This window comes from Carassius auratus, chromosome 6 (genome assembly GCF_003368295.1).
Source record: "Carassius auratus strain Wakin chromosome 6, ASM336829v1, whole genome shotgun sequence".
NCBI lineage: Eukaryota > Metazoa > Chordata > Actinopteri > Cypriniformes > Cyprinidae > Carassius > Carassius auratus.
Window position 1 is genome coordinate 9207168 of NC_039248.1, and position 22099 is coordinate 9229266.

General features: G+C 36.3%; 1 protein-coding gene across 1 annotated transcript in view; it reads left to right on the top strand.

Annotated features, from left to right (window-relative positions):
* slc4a8 (solute carrier family 4 member 8) overlaps positions 1-21854 on the top strand; it is a 28820-nt gene extending 6966 nt beyond the window's left edge. The window contains exons 2-25 of the mRNA XM_026260402.1: positions 3988-4069; positions 4186-4347; positions 5567-5702; positions 6008-6168; positions 7355-7543; positions 8116-8201; positions 9094-9251; positions 9337-9424; positions 9592-9738; positions 9817-9917; positions 10154-10328; positions 10469-10602; positions 11437-11682; positions 11909-12014; positions 12625-12786; positions 12889-13002; positions 14675-14836; positions 14924-15175; positions 16422-16490; positions 16576-16749; positions 17115-17246; positions 19134-19240; positions 19448-19579; positions 20397-21854. Of these exons, the coding sequence (XP_026116187.1) occupies positions 3988-4069; positions 4186-4347; positions 5567-5702; positions 6008-6168; positions 7355-7543; positions 8116-8201; positions 9094-9251; positions 9337-9424; positions 9592-9738; positions 9817-9917; positions 10154-10328; positions 10469-10602; positions 11437-11682; positions 11909-12014; positions 12625-12786; positions 12889-13002; positions 14675-14836; positions 14924-15175; positions 16422-16490; positions 16576-16749; positions 17115-17246; positions 19134-19240; positions 19448-19577 (3273 nt within the window). The 3' untranslated portion in view covers positions 19578-19579; positions 20397-21854. The remainder of the gene's footprint in view (positions 1-3987; positions 4070-4185; positions 4348-5566; positions 5703-6007; positions 6169-7354; positions 7544-8115; positions 8202-9093; positions 9252-9336; positions 9425-9591; positions 9739-9816; positions 9918-10153; positions 10329-10468; positions 10603-11436; positions 11683-11908; positions 12015-12624; positions 12787-12888; positions 13003-14674; positions 14837-14923; positions 15176-16421; positions 16491-16575; positions 16750-17114; positions 17247-19133; positions 19241-19447; positions 19580-20396) is intronic.
* The last annotated feature ends 245 nt before the right edge of the window (positions 21855-22099 follow it).

A 22099-nucleotide genomic window follows, 5' to 3' on the forward strand; every position in this document is an offset into this window, starting at 1 on the left:
GTCAGTTGTTTCTGACTGTCATTTTTGAACAGGTATCAGAGAGCATGAATAGTTACATAATGTACTCTGCCCACATCCATTCCAAATAGTTAGCTAATAAAAGGCAGTCTTTGTGCAGGGTACATTTTATACTGTAATTGCAGTATATATAATATATTCTAATGTATATAATAGCATAATAAGAATAATAGCACCTTCATTTCAAAATATACTCAAATATATTATTTCCTCGGTATTATGCCAAAAAACATGTTAATTCCATGGTATTGTTTTAGTACTGCTGCATGATCCAGTAAGCATTCACACACAAGCATACATGTACATTACAAGAACAGGGAACCAACAATGTCTTTGTAAAATGCACAAACTTGTCACACACAACGTTAATACGAATGCACTTAAGCTAACATGCAAACCAATCCTTATTTTTTATTTTAAATATGCATGACATGAAGGACATGATGCCATTGTGACAGAAAGGGGGAGGTGGAAATGAATAGTGAATGAGTCATTCTGTAAAGAGTAACAGGTAGTACTTCAACCCTCTCTAACCAATTCTTTATTTGTAAGTCTGAATAATGCAGTGGGTTGACCATCTCTCCCAAAATGATGCTTTAAGTGGTTTATTGGAAAATGAACAGTTATCGATAACATACATTCTGGTCTCTAACGAAAAACAACATAAGAGCATTTAGTTCAGATTTGAAATGATGTTATGGTTTGTGCGTGTGTGTGTGTGTGTGTTTGTGTGTGCATGTGCCACTGTATCTGTTCAGGCGGATGGGAGCATCTGGAAGTGGCAGTGGTAGTGGTCTGTGTCTGTGTCACGCTGTCCAACTAAACCATCTAAACTACTACTTATCCCATTTCTTCTTCAGAGCAAAATATTAGAACATTGTGAGATAAAGTAATAAATTAAAATTAAAATACAGTCTTATTTTAAGAAATAAAGGTATTATATTTATAGATGTCTTTACCGTCATTTTGGTCAACGTGCATCCTTGATGAATAAAATTATTAATTTCTTTAATATTATATAAAAACATTATATTGACCCTAAGCTTTTGGTAGCATTTGTGATCGCAACTGTGATTTCATAGATCACGACTAGATCAAGATAGAAAGTAAAAATTACGAAAAATAAAATTGCCGTTAAGGTTTCCATTCAATATAGATTTGTTTTATTATATGCGTCCTTGATCAGGGACTGCGGAATGGTTGCCTGGTAATAAGGAGAGGTAAGAAGAAGCCATTTTTTGTAAGTGGAAAATCTCCCTTTGTGAGTGACACACAGATACTGTACACACAAAGGAGTAGCTAGGTGACACAGGAGCAGTCTAGTCAGCTCAAGTGTTTTGTTATTATTTGAATTAGGGTATGTGCTCATGTCAGACCAATAAAGGGAAAGGGACAAGGAGATATTGAGAGAGAAGGAGTAGGAAAACAGAAGCATAAAGCAGATGATGAAAAATTCATTAACTCATTCACATGATTAGCTCGATCTCTATTTTCTCCTTCCCCCTGGGTATGTGTTTTAATGACAATAAGTACTCAGATGATCCATGACTGGGATGACAAGGCAGTCTGAGTGATACATCGCATGGTTGTCTTGTGTTCAACTTAAGTAATAATTACACACACTACAGAAAAAAACAAGTCATTAGTAAGTCATTGTTCAAAACCCAACAATTTGTTTAGTGAGGTTTATAGTTTATCTAGTCAACTTCAAATATATTTCTACTTTTTTTTTTTATAATCCCCCTTTCCCCAGACAAATGTCTCCAGCAATTGCATCATGTAACATGCCGTCTTTTGAGTGTCCTACCAAAAACTTTACATTTTTAAAAAAGCAGTTTGTACAGTTTACAATAGCTCAACCGTTAAGAAAAACCCTATTGAGGTCAGGTAAATATACAGGGTTCCTTAAGGTAGACTAAATGTTCAACCAACCCACTGACTGGCCAATTCTGAAAATCACCACCAATCTATACAAGTACGTCTGTATTCTGGCAAATCCTACCATAACATGCAGTGGAATATGTGTGGGAACAAATATCCTTATTAAAGGAGTAACAGTACTTAAAGGCTCTTTAACTAATGGGTCCCCCTTTGCAAAATACTATTTTTCTTGTATTCACACATGCACTCATTCTTCAAAGGGAAAGCAGAGGGCATGACTGTAAAAATGAAATGGATCCATTTCATTGAAAACCCTCAAAACAGAACAGTAATCATTCAGAAGTGAGGTATAATTATAGTGATTTTGCATTGCAGCCATGTAACATATTACCTTGAAATGCAAGCTAAAATCACAATAAAATCACAGTCGGTGGTCTTACGATTAGAGAAGCTAAGAAACTTAAGCGATTGTTCTTAAGCCTATAATAATTGTAGTTCTAGAGGACCTTGATAAGATGCATGTACCATAATTATATGTTAGTGGGATGTTGGAAACAAGGCGGATGCTATTATAGTGGAAAGCTACTGGTGCTTTTGTTATAACACACAATGTAATGCATGACCTCAAATGCTGATCCACACTATGACTGCCAATCAATATCTCACCGATCAAACATACACATAAGCCTCAAGCAAAATACACAACATAGCATCATTTGCACAACAGTGAATATAGATCATTTTAAAACCACTGGGTTCATTTGACAAAGCTTTTCTTGGATCTATTATTATTGTGCTGCATTACAAAGCCTGTGAGAATATTTTGCTCCGTTTGGCTGTACTTTTGATGCGGGAAATGTTCAACAGGGTTTATATGAATTATAGGCTTGTGTTCCTGCAAAAGAAAGCCATGAAAACACACTGATGAATCATCTTTGTCATGGAAAGATAGCAGCATCCCAGAGGGATATCACACACACACAAAGGTAAAGAAGGAAGTGAATAATAGGAAGCCTAATAAAGTATCAGTGTTATTTGACTGTTTGAAGGTAGTGGGTTACAGTACCTTTATTAACAGGCAACCACAAAGTCAGGTAAGATCTTAAATGCAACTTTGATTGAATGTATTAATTTGGCCACTGTGCATCTATTTTGCATACAGTTATAACTAAATTGTCAAAGGATTATGGATATTCATCTACATGAACTATATTGTGTCTGAGGGTCAAGCAGTGCTAAATAAAATATGTCTGGTGTAAAGAAAAAATGTTGATACTAAGTGTCTTTTTTTTTTTTTTTTTTTTGATGACTGGTATGCAAGGTGAATTGTTTTAATTTGGTAATATATACCTTTTTGACTTGTCATTATAGATTAAGTAGACGAGTCAAATGATGGGGAACATTTTTTTAATCTTTTGATTAAGATCTTTTTATTATGAGTCCTATGACGTTCTGTGAAAACCTAATAACCTTAAGAAATTAAACTAAGCAGCAAAAACCTACTTCTGAAACTTGAATTCATAGGGTCAGAGAGAGGGTGGAAAATGGGTATTTAAACCAATTATAACTATGCAAAATAATTGTAATAGCATGACAAATATTTATGTATTTATTTCCTTATGGAAATAAAGTGTAAAAAAAATATGATGATTTTACCCTTAAAAAGCTTGATAATATAGCATCCACTGTTTAGAATAACACAGTAAATGTCGGTATACACAAGCCCAGTCCCTGTAGTAACTCACAAGTCTGTCTTTCCCTAACACACATTCATCATCCGAGACAGGTCCCTCATTTAAAATGCAGTCGAATTCAAGTCTGAATTCATTTTGTGTGTGTTGAGGTGTGTTTACTTTGTGGGGACCAAATATCCACACAGATACAGTGAAAATGTGTAGAAATGAAAGGTTCCTGCAAGTATTCGGTTGAGGGTATAAAAAAACGTCATTAGCTAATTATAAAAGCAGTAAATGGAAATTCCCTTCAGTGATAGAAAAACTAACTTTTGTGTGTTTTTCTATCTACTAACTATAGTACTGTATGTACTTATTTACACTCTCATTAAAAACAAGTAAATGTGTATTACAGAGGCCTGATGAGGAGGCTGTGGTGGACCATGGTGGCACTAGCTCAGTTCTAAATATCCATTATGAGAAAGAAGAGCTGGAGGGTTAGTATGCAACCACAACACTTACTCAGTCATTCATGTGGTACAGCAAACAGCTCAATACAGTCATATTAACAGGAAAATCACACTGAATCTCACCAGCTATCTTTTTCTCCCAGGTCACAGGACTCTGTTTGTGGGTGTACGGATGCCCATGGGCAGGCCGTCTCATCGTCATCACCGGCCGCACAGCTCCAAACACCGAAGAAGAGCTGAGAGGATGCGGGCCGGAAGTGTGCCTCAAGAAGGCACGAACACAGAAAGTGCCGCAACATCGCACGGTGAGAACGACAACAGCAGTAACCAGTCAAACGCTTGTAGCTTCATTCACTGGATGGTGAATCTGTAAAATTATATCTAGGACTCAAAATAAACGCTCGCCAAAGCGCAACATTCAAATGCGTAAAGCGTACAATGGCTGGGCTTCTGAATGAATTTAACTTAGTGTTTTAAACTACTCGGGCCAGTGAATGATTTAATGACTCATTTGTATCGTTATTTTCCTAAATGATTCAGTGCTTTGAACGATTCTGTTGATTGAATGATTCAAATGAAAATACATTCTTTGTCGCCACCTACTTGCATAATGATTTAACCTCCAGAGAGACACTGAAAATCCCTAATGCAAAAAAAAGACTGATAGACTAATAGTGAAGGTTAAGCTTTACAAAGCACATAGTCTTTCCTTTCAGATGTTTTGTAAAAAGGATCATTAGTAAAAGCTTTTAAACACGGTGTATGCTGCAGCCATCAGGTGGTCAAAATAATGAACATCAAAAAAATTTTTAAGAAATAAAAGTGGTCTATGTTATTTTTTTATTTTTTTCTGTGTGCTGAAAGTAAAACAATTTTAAAAAATGGTAAAAAAAAAAAATAATAATAATAAAATAAAATCTGCAGTCTGTTGCATGCCCCAGTTGTGGCTTCTCGTAGTCAAATGAACATTGGGATTCATATACTGTATAAATTCAGGTATTCACTGTTAAAAACATACTAGAGAAAGGAAAACTGCACTAAGGTTCACTCCTTGTGGTCCAACTGAAGCAGTCATGTGAATTTCAGGTGAACAAAGCTTTAGACATTGTAGATCATGTGATTTTGGAAAAAACGAATAAAGCTTCCTTGCCGTGCTTCACTTTTATAGGCCTATATCAGTTGCATATTCTTTCCTTCAAAACAATCTCTCTAAGGTAATTAATAAATCAATAAATTTATAATGGGCCTTCTTCATAGGTGGTTTGTGCCTGGATGTTATTTATTAGTGATAATATCCTGCAATTTGGTGAAAAAAGCACACTTTGGACCTTTATTACTTTTTCTCAACATTGTACCCTTGAGACCACAAAACCTAAAAACATAAACTCAGGTTTATAATGACAAACACTGAAAATTGCTTGGATAAGACATTTGTTTACTGTGCTTCCTTCCTCTACTTCCTCTCTCACAGCGAAAATGAACTTTTACAAATTCTCTCTCATTCATCCTGTCTCTTTTTCTCAGATACTCCATCCCAGAGGGTTCAGTTTATTCTGGGCACTGAAGAGGATGAGGAGCATGCAGCACATGACCTCTTCACAGAACTTGACGAAATCTGTGTTAAAGACGGCAAAGATGCGGAGTGGAAGGAAACTGCGAGGTATGCATACAGTACGTCCTGAAACATGATATTCAGTGCCAAAAAGATAAGTCCGGGGGTTTTAATTTTTCAGATGTCACTGACTGTCAAATATGATAATTCTTGTGCAAAAGCAGCTGTATGCATTTTTTATACGGTTTTTCCTCTAAAGTTTTCCACAGACCCCCCAGTTCTTGCAGCCCCCTGAAGGTTCCCAGACCCCAGATTTTAAAAACCTAATGGTTATCAAACAACCCTCTGTTGCCATCTGAGAGTTGAAGCAAGAGACTATCTATGTGTATCTCTTTGTTCGTAATATTTCTCAGGTGGTTAAAGTTTGAGGAGGATGTGGAAGATGGAGGGGAAAGGTGGAGTAAGCCGTATGTAGCTACACTCTCTCTCCATAGTCTGTTTGAGCTACGGAGCTGTATCATTAATGGAACTGTCCTGTTGGACATAAAGGCCAGCTGCATTGAGGAAATTGCAGGTCAGTCAGAAATCAATGTGTACAGCACTCTACATGTCTATCTGTGAAAGGACGCATTTTTAACACTAAAAAAATGACTTCAGCTTACTGTATCAGATTCTAAAAATGTCAGTGTATAAAGTGCTTGCTGAACCTGATCACAATCCGTCTGAGCCTGACCCTTAAGTTTATACTTATGCATTCAGTGCATGTCTTTAATGGGGACTAGTACAGCAGTATGGCAAGTGTGTGTTGGGATCCTGCAGTTTATTAGGCCCACCTGTAACCTCACACATACTGTAACCTCGCACTCCCACTCATGTTGGTGATAGAGTCATAGACACACACCAAAACTCACACCAAACACCCACTGATTCGTAGTTTTAAAAAAGAAGGGGCACAGCAGTCAGCAGCATGTGTCACCTTAAAGAGTATAGGAAACGTTTAGATTAAAAGTGTGGAATTTGTTTCAGTATTAAAAACACCATATGTAGGTTGATTTTTCAAAGAGTTTAAAAATAGTGGCTGTTCTTTCAAAATTGTATATGTGCAGTAGCATGAGCTTGGACTCCTCTTATGGTAATTTAGTTTGGTTGCCACTAGTGGCACAATTACACTTTCAGTATATAATGCAAATACACATATATATATAACGTATGAGGGCTGTAGAGAGCACATCAATACATATATGCTGGTTACAACCCTGCAAGTTTTTATACATAATTTATGCAATTTGTGCTTAAGAAGAAATATACATTGTATAATTTTAAATGTACTGATCAATGACTATCAGCCACTGAAGTCTAACAGACTCACAATAGAACCTGTCTTGTTGAAGCATAACTGTTATGACCAGTATTGCAGCAATGGTAAGAGCAAGATTAATGCCGGAGAAATAGAAAGACAGGGTGACCAAGGGAGATTAATTATACTGTAAAGGTTGGAAGACAGGGAAAGAGTGAGTGATGCAGATTAAGAGTGCTGCATCAGCTCCGGCTGGAAATGTGTGAGGCTTTAAAGAAAAAGAGAAAGTGAGAGGCTGAGAAATCACTGCTAGAATGGAACATATTCAGATCTAAATATGAAGTTGATCGTCACCATCATCATAGAGTTTAATCATGCAAACAATAAAACAACAAAAAGGACATGATTGTCCTTCGATAGTTGATTATATTTGGTTTGTATATTTATAATTTGTTGTGTGTAGATTTGGTGCTTGACCATCAGGAGGCAGCTCATGAACTGGATGACAGTGTGAGAATGAAGGTTCGAGAGGCACTTCTGAAGAAGCATCACCACCAGAGTGACAAGAAGAGGAACAACCTGCTGCCCATGGTCAAGTCCTTTACTGACTCGGGCAGGAAACAGAGTGATCCTCATCACATGGACAAGGCGGGTGAGCTAAACTGCACATTTTACATGTGCATCATGAAGAAATATTGTTGGTTAAATACAATTTAAGCCCTGTGGATATAATTAAACAGTGTTGATTTCAATTTGATTTGTCAAAGGTGTGCTTACAGTAATACATTAACAATGTAAATATATGGGGTGCGACTGTTCTTATACCATAGGAGAAATGTAAAGCTCTTTTTTCTTTTATGAATTATTTTGTAAACAGAATTTCCAAATTCCATCATTAAAGTTATCTAAATCCTTCTTTTGGAGTTGGACTACTTCTGGTCATGCATTATTGACATAATTTCTTTGGATGGAGTGTTATGCTCCGTATAGGGTTTTACAGATTACATCAGATCCTGAGTGATATCCTTTTGGGTTAGTCTCATAATAACACTTAATATTTAAGTTTTATGGTTCAACTTACAAATAAATTATTTCATTCTAATAAATATATTAGATTATTAGTAATAGAAATAAACATATAATTTTATTTTGGTACTACAGTACATGCGAGGTGGAAATTGTAGGTTGCTGTAGATATGTATCATATTTAATTGTATCTCTCAGGTCCTGCCACTTCTCCCCAGCCTCCACCTACAAATCTAGATGTAAAGATCGGAGCAGCGGATAATGGCCAGATGGATCTCAGCAAGGTACTAGAACCACAACATCAAAAAGAACAGCACACCTTTGTCTAAATCAAACTGACACAGTATCACTAATGATTGTGATGTATACTGTATGTAGCATATTCTCATAGATTATCATTTGGCTTCAAAATAAATCACAGTGAATAATAATAATAAATGTAATCAAAGCTGCTAGACACAATAAAAAAAATTAATATGCAAAAATCTCTCCTACATCCAGTTTTCAGAAAACCGGATGGATGTAATAAAATAAAGAAAAGATGGTACTGAGCAAGATAACTCTTTAAACCAAAACATGTTGAATCAGTTTATTTCTGTTAATGTCCTGAGTGCTCACTGGAGGCAGGCAATGAATTGGTTACCAAGAACTTCTGGAACAAATGCACTTTCACAAACACTGCCATCTGGTGATCTTTAGAGGTACTGCAGCTTGTTTGTGTGTTGTTATGCTAATGATCAGGAAAGAGGAAATTAACTTTAATAAGCCAGATGCCAGCCATTTGATAGACATTGAGGTGGCCCCAATCAGATTACATACCTGCTGTGCCTCTTATCTATAACTGTCACCCTGACCGAAATAAACAGCTGGAGTTAGTGACTGGAATAACCACCATGCGATTTCTACTTGATTTATTTATATAAATATTACAATAAAAATAAAAATTAACATGAGATGGAAAAAAATGTTATGTAAATGAAATGAGAAATATTGTCTTGGCAACTGACTGAAAAAGTATTAAATTAATAAAACCAAAATTGAAATAATATTAAACTAAAGCAAAAAAAAACAAAAAAACAATAATAAAATTAAAATAAAAACTGAAAAAGACTCATTTAAAATATTAATAAATACAAATAATACAAAAATAACACTGCTATGACCTTCTCTCTCTAGGTGGACACACATTTCATGAAAAAGATCCCCACTGGAGCAGAAGCTTCCAATGTGCTGGTTGGGGAGCTGGACTTTTTAGAGAGATCCATTGTTGCATTCATTCGCCTGTCTCCTGCTGTACTGCTTACAGGACTCACTGAAGTTCCCATTCCCACTAGGTACAAAGTGTTTGCTTTCAAAAGCATAAATGAAGCTGATAACTCCACTGTAACAGAATTATTAAAATCGCTTTTTACTCTGTAGATTTGTGTTCATTTTGCTTGGTCCTGATGGAAAAGCCCAACAGTACCATGAGATCGGTCGCTCCATGGCCACCATCATGACCGATGAGGTCAATACATATTATTATCTCATTAGATATTAATGCAGTAACATGTAACATGTCTTTACATGTTTAAAAAACACCATTTGTAAAATAAATGTAATTAAAAAAATATTTTTAAATGCTAGTTACATTTTTTATTTTATTTCATATAATTTTATTCTTCCATTATTTAGATTTTCCATGATGTTGCATATAAGGCCAAGAACAGAAGTGATTTGTTGGCTGGTATAGATGAGTTTCTGGATCAAGTGACAGTTTTGCCTCCAGGGGAATGGGACCCATCTATACGCATAGAACCTCCTAAAAGTGTCCCATCACAGGTATGGAAAAACAAACACTTTAAGTGATTAAAGCGATTGACAATATGTGCCAATTTATCTACTCCTCTGACGGAATAGGAGAAAAGAAAGATGCCAGGAGTGCCGAACGGAACAGCTGTCCCTGTTGAGGAAGAGCAGCATGGAGAACACCATGGACCAGAACTGCAGAGAACTGGAAGGTGTGTGTTCAGGTTTGAACAACACTGTGCAAGACCAAATATCCTCACTAGAATATTAAAACCAACAACAGTCCCCCTAAGAAAAATAAAATAGTAAACATATTGAATAATGTCTTCAATATGACAAAAAAAGGGTTTGTGTGAGGGTTAGAGGTTTTAGGGGATAGAAATGCTATTAGCTCAGTATGAAAACATTTGAAATCAATGGAAATTTTGCTCTCTCTATGTCTCTGTAGGCTGTTCGGAGGACTAATTCTGGATGTGAAAAGAAAAGCTCCATTTTATTTGAGTGATTTTAAAGACGGTCTGAGTTTGCAGTGTGTAGCTTCTTTTCTGTTTCTGTACTGTGCCTGCATGTCTCCTGTTATCACCTTTGGAGGACTTCTGGGAGAAGCTACAGAAGGACGCATTGTAAGTAGGCAAACACACAGTTTTGATTCTGTGTGGTCTGGTCTGTTAGGCAAAGTCACATGAAAAATATGTTTGTAATACAAAACAGCAGTCATGTGTATTTATATGTGTGCATGTGTGTGTGTGTGTGTTTGTGTCAGAGTGCGATTGAATCTCTTTTAGGAGCGTCTATGACTGGAGTAGCATACTCTCTGTTTGCTGGACAGCCCCTAACTATACTGGGCAGCACTGGACCTGTTCTTGTGTTTGAAAAAATTCTCTTCAAGTTCTGCAAGTCAGTACAGACCAGACTAATCATTCACTTTCTTACCCAGAACAATTTCATTGGTTATAAATATGATACATTTGATAAATAATTCTTAAATTATTCTTAAATTGAATAATAAATACAAAGTTCTGTCATGAAACTCTAGATGGTGCAGGCCAATAAATTCTAACTCAATCTGATATATTAACATTATTATTCATGCTACGTGTACTGTGTTAATCTAACTGAGACTTGTTATAGCACTTATATATCATTGCTCTTTTTGTTGTTTTTGATTGCTTCCACTGTCTTCATCTGTAAGTCACTTTGGATAAAAGCGTCTGCTAAATGAATAAATGTAATCACATGGTGCAGCCGATTGGTTTGTTTTCTCATCAGCAGCCAATGAGCTTGCTGCTCAACGTTCAAATACTTGGCTAGTGCTTGCTGTAGCAGTTGCAGCTTGCTTCAGAAACCCTCCACCTTCCCCAGCTCCACCTGTATAGATCTTTCATGGTGTGATTTCATGTATGCAATATATTGGGGTTATTTTATATGTTATATGTGCAGCAGCAGTATTTCCTACATAATCCTACATGATGTTTTGGCTGTAGCAAATCTCGGTACTTGCTCTGCCACAGCAGTAGCAGCGTAGCAGATCTATTCTGCCAAGACCAAACGCATTAACATTGCCATGTACATTACCATGCAAAATTTTCAGAGAGTTGTCATGACAGAAGTTTTCCATTTATTTACTGATTTAGCCTTTTTCCTTATATTGTTTCATAAATTTGCTAAATATTACATATATGATCTTTACCCACTATACTGTCTCTCTCCTGTCCATTTCTGTCCCTGTAGAGACTACGATCTCTCGTACCTGTCCCTGCGCACTTGTATCGGTCTGTGGACGGCTTTCCTGTGTCTGATTCTTGTTGCAACGGATGCTAGTTCCTTGGTCTGTTACATCACACGTTTCACAGAGGAAGCGTTTGCTGCGCTTATATGTCTTATCTTCATTTACGAAGCACTAGAGAAACTTTTTCATCTTAGAGAACTGTACCCCATCAACAGACATGCCGATCTAGACAAACTAACACTGGTCTAGTAAGTATAAACTCATACACACACAGATGCCTATACACCTGCTCATCGAATTTGAAGTCAGTAAATAATAATCTTTCATCAGTTGTTTTTCCTAGATGTAAATGAGATAAAGATGAAAAGCAAAGGACTTATATATATATATATATATATATATATATATATATATATATATATATATATATATATATATATATAAAACATATATTAACACATTGTATTGTATCAGCTGTAGGTGTGCAGAGCCTGATAACCCCAGTAATAAAACACTAGAACTGTGGAATCAAAGGAATATAACAGCCTCTGCAGTGCCATGGAGCAACCTCACCGTATCGGTACTTCAACCTCCCACATGCTCCCACAATCTTAGTTAACCACTGGAAATGAAATTTTTACATGGTCTAACCATTAAAGTGCAATTCTTTGTTTAGCTGGCTGATACAGAAACTTTATAATGACACCTGCTGGCATGGATGTATCATCCCGCAAAAACAAAAGTTTAGTTAGTCATGTGATCTCAATATTCTGGTCAGTGTGATAAAACGCTCACCAGTCACTGATATGACTGGAATCTTAATCTCATGTGAAGATGTGCAGATGATTTTGAATAAACCTTGAATGTGTCAGGAATAATATTGATTTCTTTCTGTGAAATTCTCTATGGGGAAAAAGTACTCCTCAAAATGTGATCTCAGTTTTAACTTCTCAACAACTTCACATTGTCATAAACCCCAGTCTGGTGTCAAGCAGTAAAAAAAAATTACATAAGTACACACTGTACAGTCCCATTACTGCAGTGCGGTGTTATTTCACAGTGTAGTCTCACATAGATCGCATTTAGTGCTAATCCTATTTTCACAGCTGAGTCAGTGTCTCGGCTGCCAGTGCAGTTAAACATGAGCCAAACTCTGTGTGTGTGTGTGTGTGTGTGTGTGTTGTGAGTAGGAGTGTTTAGATCTCCAGGGGCAGTTTATTGGATCGGCGTGTGGACACCATGGTCCCTACACTCCTGATGTGCTCTTCTGGTCGGCCATCTTGTTTTTTGGGACCTTTTCCTTGTCTACCTTCCTGAAACAGTTCAAGACTAGCAAATACTTCCCAACACGGGTGAGGCTAAAATACTCATTAACAAACAGATTTTGCGTACACAGTGTAATTTTTTATACAATAAATACAAAGTGTATATTTTTGTGTGTTTCTGTTGTGTAGGTACGGTCAATGATCAGTGATTTTGCTGTGTTCCTCACAATTGTTTTCATGGTCCTGATTGATTATTTAATTGGAGTTCCATCACAAAAGTTACAAGTGCCCAGCAACTTCAAGGTAGGCATCATAAACGAGTGCCTATACATAAATACAATCTCACACACACACACACACACACACTTGTTTGTGTATTTAACTCTGTATGCATCATATTTGATAAATTGATTTCTAATGCCTCTAAATCATTAATCTGATCAATACTTTGCCAAAAGGTGGTATAGTAAAGTACATTTCTTCTGCCCCCTTGTGGATTATCCATGCTCTCTTTTCAGGAAGTAGAAGGATTTTTAATAGAATTTCTAAGATGTAGGACCTTTGTGCTGTGATCAACGTGTTTTTGCTTCTTCTGCTACTAATAATATAACATTATTATTACTACTAATAATATAACATTATTATTTGCAATAATAATGTTATATTATTAGTAGTAGAAGAAGTAGTTACAGTAGTAGTACTATTAATATTTCAGAATTAATATGTACTGGGTCTAAGCAATGTGTGTGCATTATATTTCATGTGTCGTTTTATATTTGAGTTGTATTTATTTAATTAGTTGTTTAAATACATTTCATATGTTATTACAAGCCAAAGTCATTCAATTATATAATCATTAAACTTAATCAAATTAATAAAAAATTAGATATTATTTTGGTAGTATCCAGAGTAAGAACTGATATTTACTTGTATTTCTTGTATGCAATACTCTTATATTATTGCAAACTCTTAACTTATCAAAATATACATTAGACAAATAAACCCAAACAGATGCAAAAGTCAAGTTATATTACTTAAAGAAAAAAAAGAGATACATTTGTGTTAGTCAGTAAAGAGAAAACACTCTCCTAGATGCTTCAAGCTTTCCAGTTCTTTTTAAAAGCTCTGCTTGGAAATCATGTTCTTTCAAAGCTTACCTTACAATGATGAATCCACTGCTTTAGTATTCAAAGTTTTTAGTGCTCACTCAGAATCCACAACAGTCCTGTTATTGTCCAGTTTCTTTGTGTCTTGTTTCGAGGCACGTTTTCTCAAACGATTCATTTAGAGTGGCATCCCTGCAGTGACAGATTAGATGATTAGACAATGCTGAGTCTTGGAATTGAGTTTATACCCAAGGCTAATCTGGATACACACGTTGTGCACAGAGAGTGATCTATGAACAAATGAGCTGGACTAATATTTAATCCATAGTTAATTAACAAGTATGTCTCAATTTAGACTGAATTCACATGAGCGTTGCATCATTCTCAATTATTCACCTGTAGTGAAATACTCACATCTTTGTCAACCTGGTAAATGCTGAAATTCACAGTTTCCATAAGCATAATAAATCACAATGTTCACCACTGTAAAATAAATAAATAAACACAAATCTAAAAATAAAAAAAATTACACTATTTATAATACTTTTATTGAGAAATTATGCATTGAAATGGTGCTTTCTGATTCTCAAAAAATGCTTTATGATCATCGAATAGTATCGAAATGTTAATAATAAGAATAAATGTAGAAGGAGGAGAAATGTTGTTTGAGCACCAAAAGAGCATATTAGAATGATTTCTGAAAGAGCATGTGACACTGAAGACTGGAGTAATGATGTTAAAAATTCAGCTTTGCCTACAAAGGAATAAATAATATTTTTGCACAAAAATAATTAGTAATGTTATTTTATGGTTTTTCATGGGTTTGGCCTTTTTTTTGACTTGATCACTTGTCTGGTTGTGTATTACAGCCCACGCGTGATGACCGTGGTTGGCTCATTAACCCTATTGGGCCAAACCCCTGGTGGACTGTGCTGGCTGCCTTAATACCAGCTCTTCTCTGCACCATCCTCATCTTCATGGACCAGCAGATCACCGCTGTCATAATTAACCGCAAGGAACACAAACTGCTGGTATGTTTATTTTTTTAATTAGCCTTTATAGAGGATGTGTGTATGCACAGATCATATGTAAGTGTGTGCCCTATTTCTTCCACACAGAAAGGTTGCGGGTACCATTTGGATCTTCTGATGGTTGGAGTGATGCTGGCTGTATGTTCCATAATGGGGTTACCCTGGTTTGTTGCAGCAACCGTCCTATCAATTTCCCATGTCAACAGCTTGAAGTTAGAGTCTGAAAGCTCCGCCCCTGGAGAGCAACCTCGATTTTTGGGTATTAGAGAGCAGAGGCTGACTGGTCTGGTCATTTTTCTCCTCATGGGCTTATCTGTGTTCATGACTGGAGCATTACAGGTAATTACAAAACTTCAGTGTGGCTTTCTTTAAGGGATAGTCCACCCAAAAATGAAAATTGTGTCATCATTTACCCCCTCTTATGTTTTTACAAACCTCTATGATTAACTGTTTCCATGGTACACACAAGATTTTGAAGAATGTGAGTACGAAATAGTTTCAGGTCCCATTGACTTTCAGAATATTATTTGTCCATACTAAAGAAGTCAATGGGACATGAAGCTGTTTTGTTACTAACATTCTTCAAAATGTCTACATTTGTGATCCACAAAAAAAAAGAAAACCATACATCGGGGGCAGGGTTGCCAGGTCTTCGCAAGAAAAAAACACTGCCCAATTGGTACTCAAAACTAGCCCAAAACTAACCCAATCGCATGTGAGGGAGGTTCCCTGATAAAAATTGCATTCTGGGGGGGGGGGGGGGGGGGGTGTAAACTACACGTTTTTGCCTGGGGATCCTCCAGTAAAATTCACTTTCCGGGGGCTAAATATCACATTAGAAAAGCAACCTGCGGCAACAGTGTTAAAGTAGCCCAATCTGGATGTGTACAAATACTGCCAACACACATTTATGTTCAAACAACATGTAAAAGTGAATTTTGCACTTGATGACACCTTGGAAAATATATTAAAGTCATCAGCTATGTTTCCATCCACCTATTTGTATGCGCATTTTGGAATATTGCATTAAAAAAATGCACAATCGAGTAGGATAAACGTTTTATCTGATCAGAAAAATCCACACAAACTACGTTTGAAACATTTACCGAATAAATTCCACCATGTGCATGAAACAAGCAATGTTACTTTGCACGGTGGGATGGGATAACTTGACTAACTAGTGGACCAATCTTGTTGCATAGCATCTGAAAAGTTTTGGTCATTTTGAAGTGCCTGAGCAAAGTCTGTCATCAAGTATTGCTGTATAATTGTCTTACATGACTGCATTCCCAAACAGCAGGTATCCACCTCCAGTTAGTGTGTTTCTTCCGCTTGCTCTGAGGTGAAAGTAATTTATCATATATGAAAATTATTATATTCAGTGCCTTCTCCTGCTTTAGTGCAAGTTTATCAGGAAGCATGTATTTTGTTCTCTTTGACATGATGGATGGAAATGGTGCTTTATTCGCAAATGTTTTATGCAATATGCAATTTATGCAATAAGTTAATTTGGCATCTTTAGATGGAAACATAACTACTGCTTTAGATAACAAAATGCATTCATGTCCTGCCTTTTGTTTCACAGTTCATCCCCATGCCAGTTCTCTATGGTGTTTTTCTTTATATGGGCGTCTCATCTCTGAAAGGCATTCAGGTAGAGACAATCGTCTGAACTAAACATACATGTGCATACCGACACATCAGTCACTTGTTATCTTTCTCTGTCCTGTCTTTCGCAGTTCTTCGACCGTCTGAAGTTATTTGGCATGCCAGCGAAGCACCAACCAGACTTTATTTATCTACGTCATGTTCCTCTGAGGAAGGTTCACCTGTTCACTCTGACCCAACTTACCTGCCTTGTGCTGCTCTGGGTCATCAAAACTTCCCCTGCTGCAATCGTCTTCCCTATGATGGTACGACCCAAAACAAACAACATACTTTTTGTCAGGGATGTTAAAACTTCCATTCATATACTCGACTGTAGCTATGCTAGTATTTTACAATATCAGTCTGACTGAGTGATACATATCCTTTTTTTAAAAGCCAACTTAAATTTTGAATGCAGGAGCTGTGAAGTATAGCATTACTATTTATTTATAATTTAAATTTAGAAATAAGGTATTCACTACATTTTATCAGATTATGCAATTCATGGGAATGAAACCCAGGACCTTTGTGTTGTAAATGCTGTGCTCAACCAAAATCGCTGAAGGCTAATCTAGGAACCACTTGAATCATAAAAAGAATCAGAATCAGAAAAAGTGTTTATCTCTTGCAGGTGCTGGCATTAGTGTTCATCCGTAAGCTGCTGGACTTCTGTTTTTCCAAACGGGAGCTTAGTTATCTTGATGATCTGATGCCTGAGAATAAGAAGAAGAAGCTGGATGATGATTCTAAAAATGCAGAAGAGGTTTGTGATCTATATGCAGAGTTTAATAAAGCAAAAGGTTTCCCAAGATCTATGCAGGTAAAAGGCCTTACACGAATATTAGTAGAAACACTATTTTCTATACTGTGCAATATGTTCTTGTGCATAGTTTGTACACGGTCTTTATGGGAAGAAAACTACAAAGCTACATTTCCAAAATCATTCTGTGTACAACACAGTATTGTAACCCACAATGCAATGTGCTCAACATTCCATTTCCTGCATAACAAATTAACCGAAAGTAGTTTTAGCCTGTTTTTCCTCGACTCATTTTGAGCTACATTTTTTATTTGGATTAGCAATGCAACATAAAGAATTAAAGAGCCACACAGATGGGAAATCAAAAATTACCTGTATTACAGTGTATGATGTAGCTGTCCATCAGTGTAAACAATGTGCAAAGTAATTAAACCAAAAAGTACACGATTTATAAAGTTATTGGTTTCTAAAGTAAGAAGTCGACACTGAATCGCTGAAACGAGTCATTATAGATTTCAAATCTTTTGCCCATTTCTATGTACGTCACTAGGAGCACTTTGCATAATAATCTCCGCCCACCGTCTGGGGAGAAACGAAGCTCTGACCTGCCCCACCCCCCCACACAGACGCTCTGGTTGGTGTGATAGCATCATGTCGAGGAGACAGTGTGTTTTTAATTGTAAAGGCAAGTTTGTTTTATTTTCACTGCCAAAGAATGAAGATCAGAAGAACCAATGGCTAAAATTAATTTTTACCACAATACCAGAGCAGTACAACAAATCCCTTTTGTTGTGTTCACAACATTTCACTGATGACTGCTTTTCTAATCTCGGTGAGTACAGCGGGATTTTCAAAGCGTTTGGCCATAAAAGAGGGTTCATAACCAACTTTATTTAGAACAACGAGCATCTCCGAATCACAACGCGAAGTATGATTATGAAGTTATGTTTTCTCCCGAGCGTCTTATCAGTTTGTGTGCTGTCTGCAGCCTGTCTGCGCTGATCGTCATGTACATACACGTCATTAAAATGAAGTGTAACTCGGTGAATTCTCAACGAAGAGACATGAGAGATATCTATAGAAAGCTTGACATGTCTTCTTTAAAACTAAACAAGTGCTGCCGAAAATATTCTGTGATAAATTAATCCATATGAAAACAACGTGATGTCCGTTTTTCACGTCTCCCTTCATTATATCTAATGTGACCACGCCCCCGCGCTGAACGCGCTATTCAGATTCAAACTGAAGCGCGCGGCTTGGAAATGTTTATTTATTCATTTATGCCATTTCATTTTTGAGTATTTTATTTATTATTATTTATTTCCTTTCTACTAACTGAATGGCAGCCAATAACAAAAAATACAACACTGTATTGCACTGCTATTTAAAATATTTATTTTCACATACATAAAGTATACTATTCTTTAAATTAGCAGTAAAAATGTATAGTACAGAATGTTGTATTGTATTTGTTTTCTTTTTTATTTATCATACAATTAACGAAAGCAAAAAAAAAAATCATCTAACACTAGCTTGCTCTATTCTTTTCTTTTCTTATTTTTCATTTTCTTTTTGTTTATTATATGATTAAAAAAAACCTTGCTACATGTTAACTGATAGGTGTTATAGAACTTGCATATCATTGCTCTTTTGTTGATTTTGATTGTTTCCATTGTCCTCATTTGTAAGTCACTTTGGATAAAAGTATCTGCTAAATGACTAAATATAAATGTTAAGTTCCACCCTGAACAAACTTAATTCAACCTTTCAAACAAACCAGGCTAGTATTGCATGTAAACTGAAATGAGTACTTCAACCTAATTTTGCAATTTAGTTTGTCACGTGTAATACATAAACACAGTGATGGAGGGTTTATGTTTATATGAGTAGCAGGAATCACAGGAGATGCTGGTTGATGACTCTGAGAAATTACAAGACGCGCTGCAGATCCCATTGGAGAACAAACCTCTACACTCACCTCGAACCCCAGACCCCAGGTACCACACTGCAGCAGATCTGCACATCAGAAGCTCTGTGATGTAATGCAAACCCTGGAGCCCTGTCCAGTGGTGTTCAAAATAAGCTTAGACCCCACAATGTCCACTGTGTATCTGACTGTGTGCTTACTAACACTCGCCTTTCCATCTCTCCTTTTCTCCTGCCGTCACCCCTCCTCCCCTCAACTCTGTCCACCTGTTGTCCAGGACTGACCCCTCTGATATTAACATATCTGATGAAATGTCTAAAACTACAGTGTGGAAATCCCTCAATTCCAATCACAAGGACACACAACGCTGTGGCAAGGCAAGGACTCTCGCTCTTTCCATCCTTTAATGGTTGGTTATTGTTCCACTTCCCCAAATGTCCTTTTGTACTCATGTGTGTACTGCTTTTCTTTTTCTGTAGTGGGTTTGTTTCTTCATCAGAACAGATTTGGAGAAATTTTGCATTACATCACCAATGGGTCCTCTGCAGTAAATGGGTGCCATCAGAATGAGAGTTCAAACAGCTAATAAAAACATCACAATAGTCTACAAGTAATCCAAACAACTCCATGTATATGATTACATAATTAATAATAATGCTTCCTCCAGTAAAAAAAAAACATTCCCTATTGTTGTCTAAAATCAAAATGTATTTAAACTGTTTTTTTACTTGTAAGTATTGCTTGCCTGAGCAGATTTCTCACTTTTTCACAAGATAAATATTATGGATAAAGGATATTTTAACCTGGAGTAATGGTTTAGTGTTAAAAACATCTTCATGATGAATTTGTTTCTTAACAAACACAGATTTATGCTCCACAAGAAATCAAGTAAAGAATTGGAGTTTATTTGGTGTGGACTGTGTGAAGTGTGAACTACTTGTAGATGACTTCTTGTGATGTTTTCATCAGCTGTTTGAACTCTCATTCTGACCGCACTCATTCACTGCGGATCTTTAAGAAAGAAAGTGAATTCATGCAACATTTCTCAATTTCTATTCTGATGAAGAAACAAACTCATCTACATCTTGGATGGCCTGAGGGTGAGTCATTTGTCATCATTTTTGGGTGAATTATTCCATTAAGTTTGAGTTATTAGTTTACAAACTGGGTTTTGAAAAGTTTTGATTTTACCCTACTGTTATCTGTGTGTTTTTCTGTTCTCGCAGGAGGTTCCGTGAAGTAACCCTGCAGAAAGAAGAAATAACGTTCTTAGCATCAGTCGTATGAAGTCCGGCTGACTTACAGAAGCAGCCATGTGCTAAAAACACACAGATATTAGTTCACTCTTCTCACACACGTGTTTCTGTACAGCTGTGTGAGATATATTGGTGTGTCAGTGTATGTGTGAATATGTGTAACATATTCTCCTACCAAATCCAGGTTATTTTTAATGTTTCGTTGAGTTTTAGCAGACATAGTTGTATTTGTGCTGTGCTGTAGTGTACATGTATTTTTCTGGTAATTGGTCTGGTCTTTTCTGGTCTCATTTATAGAATAATACAGTTGTTTAAATGTTCTCATTTTAACTATATACTTGCTGTAGATATTACTGTAAATGCGTGGTTTGTTCATCGTCAAAAATCCATGATAAGTACGTGTGTTTAAGCCAAATGGCCGGTCAAAACAACGAACTTGGTTTGATCTCTTTTTGTGCCAGTATAAATAGCCATCGCTTAAATTAGTCCAACCTGGCCATGAACCAAATCGGTCCTTATCCAGTAGACGGACTTGTCTATTTTTATTGCGTGTGTTGTATTGAAACCTGTTAATATTGAGCAATAAAAGGCTTCTATAGGGTTAGGTCACCAGGGACACTGATGGAGAAGTATGAAATCTGTTGTGATTGTTTTTTCCACCATTATAAAGTCTCCCCTCCCCTTCTTGTAAGAACAGACTGGTCAAACCTCCATTAAGATGCACCATCCAAATTTAAGGCACAAGGTTTAGGGGTAAACTGGACTGTTCAGGTTCTCATTTGAAGACCCTTTCCAGTCACGAGTCCCAGTAATAAGCCATCTCCACTAGACTACCTCCCCACACTTTTAACTCAGAGCCACTCAGAGCCACAGTAGTTTCTGCACTGAAAGAGGTAAAAATATGGTTGTGTTTTTAACCTCAGTGAAATAACACTTTATTTACAGTTGCACTTTGTGTAGATATATATACGCATATGATTTTATATTTTGAAGGGAATTATTATATAGAGTATAACAGTGTGAAACAGTTATTTTAAGTAATACATTTTCTTTTTTATATAAATGTATTTTAATAAAATGAGTTGAGCAGATACAGTAAGGCACTGGCTGTTAATATGAATGGGTTTCTTACAGGACCAGTTGTCTGTAAGTAGTAATTTCACTTTATTCAACTGCCTTCAGTTTATAGGAGAATGTCAAGATTTAATTCGGAATGTTGACTCTCAAGCTTTGGAATGTTGAGGAATGAGGAATTCTCCCAGCATGACATTAAGCTATAAATGATCTATTTTGTCCCCTCCATGGCTTTCTTGTTTACAGAAATGTTGTCATTGACTTTGATTGTACATGTTATCTTAATGCTGGGATGTGCTCAAAGAGAATGTCTGTTTCACTCGAATAAATCTGAGATTTTCTGAATGAGATGAACCTGAGCATGTGTTCTTTCGTGTTTGTCAACAAATGGTCATGTGTGTTTTATTTTTAATTTGCGGTGTAATAAATATATCCTTTGAAAGTTATTTATTTTATTCACTTACAGTTCTTTACTAAATCATAATGAAATCTGAAAATTGGTCATGCTTAGAATTTTGCTTAGATATATACAATTCAATATCCAATATCACATTTTTTTCTGTTCATGCTGATCCACCCCAGTAATGTCAGTATTCACT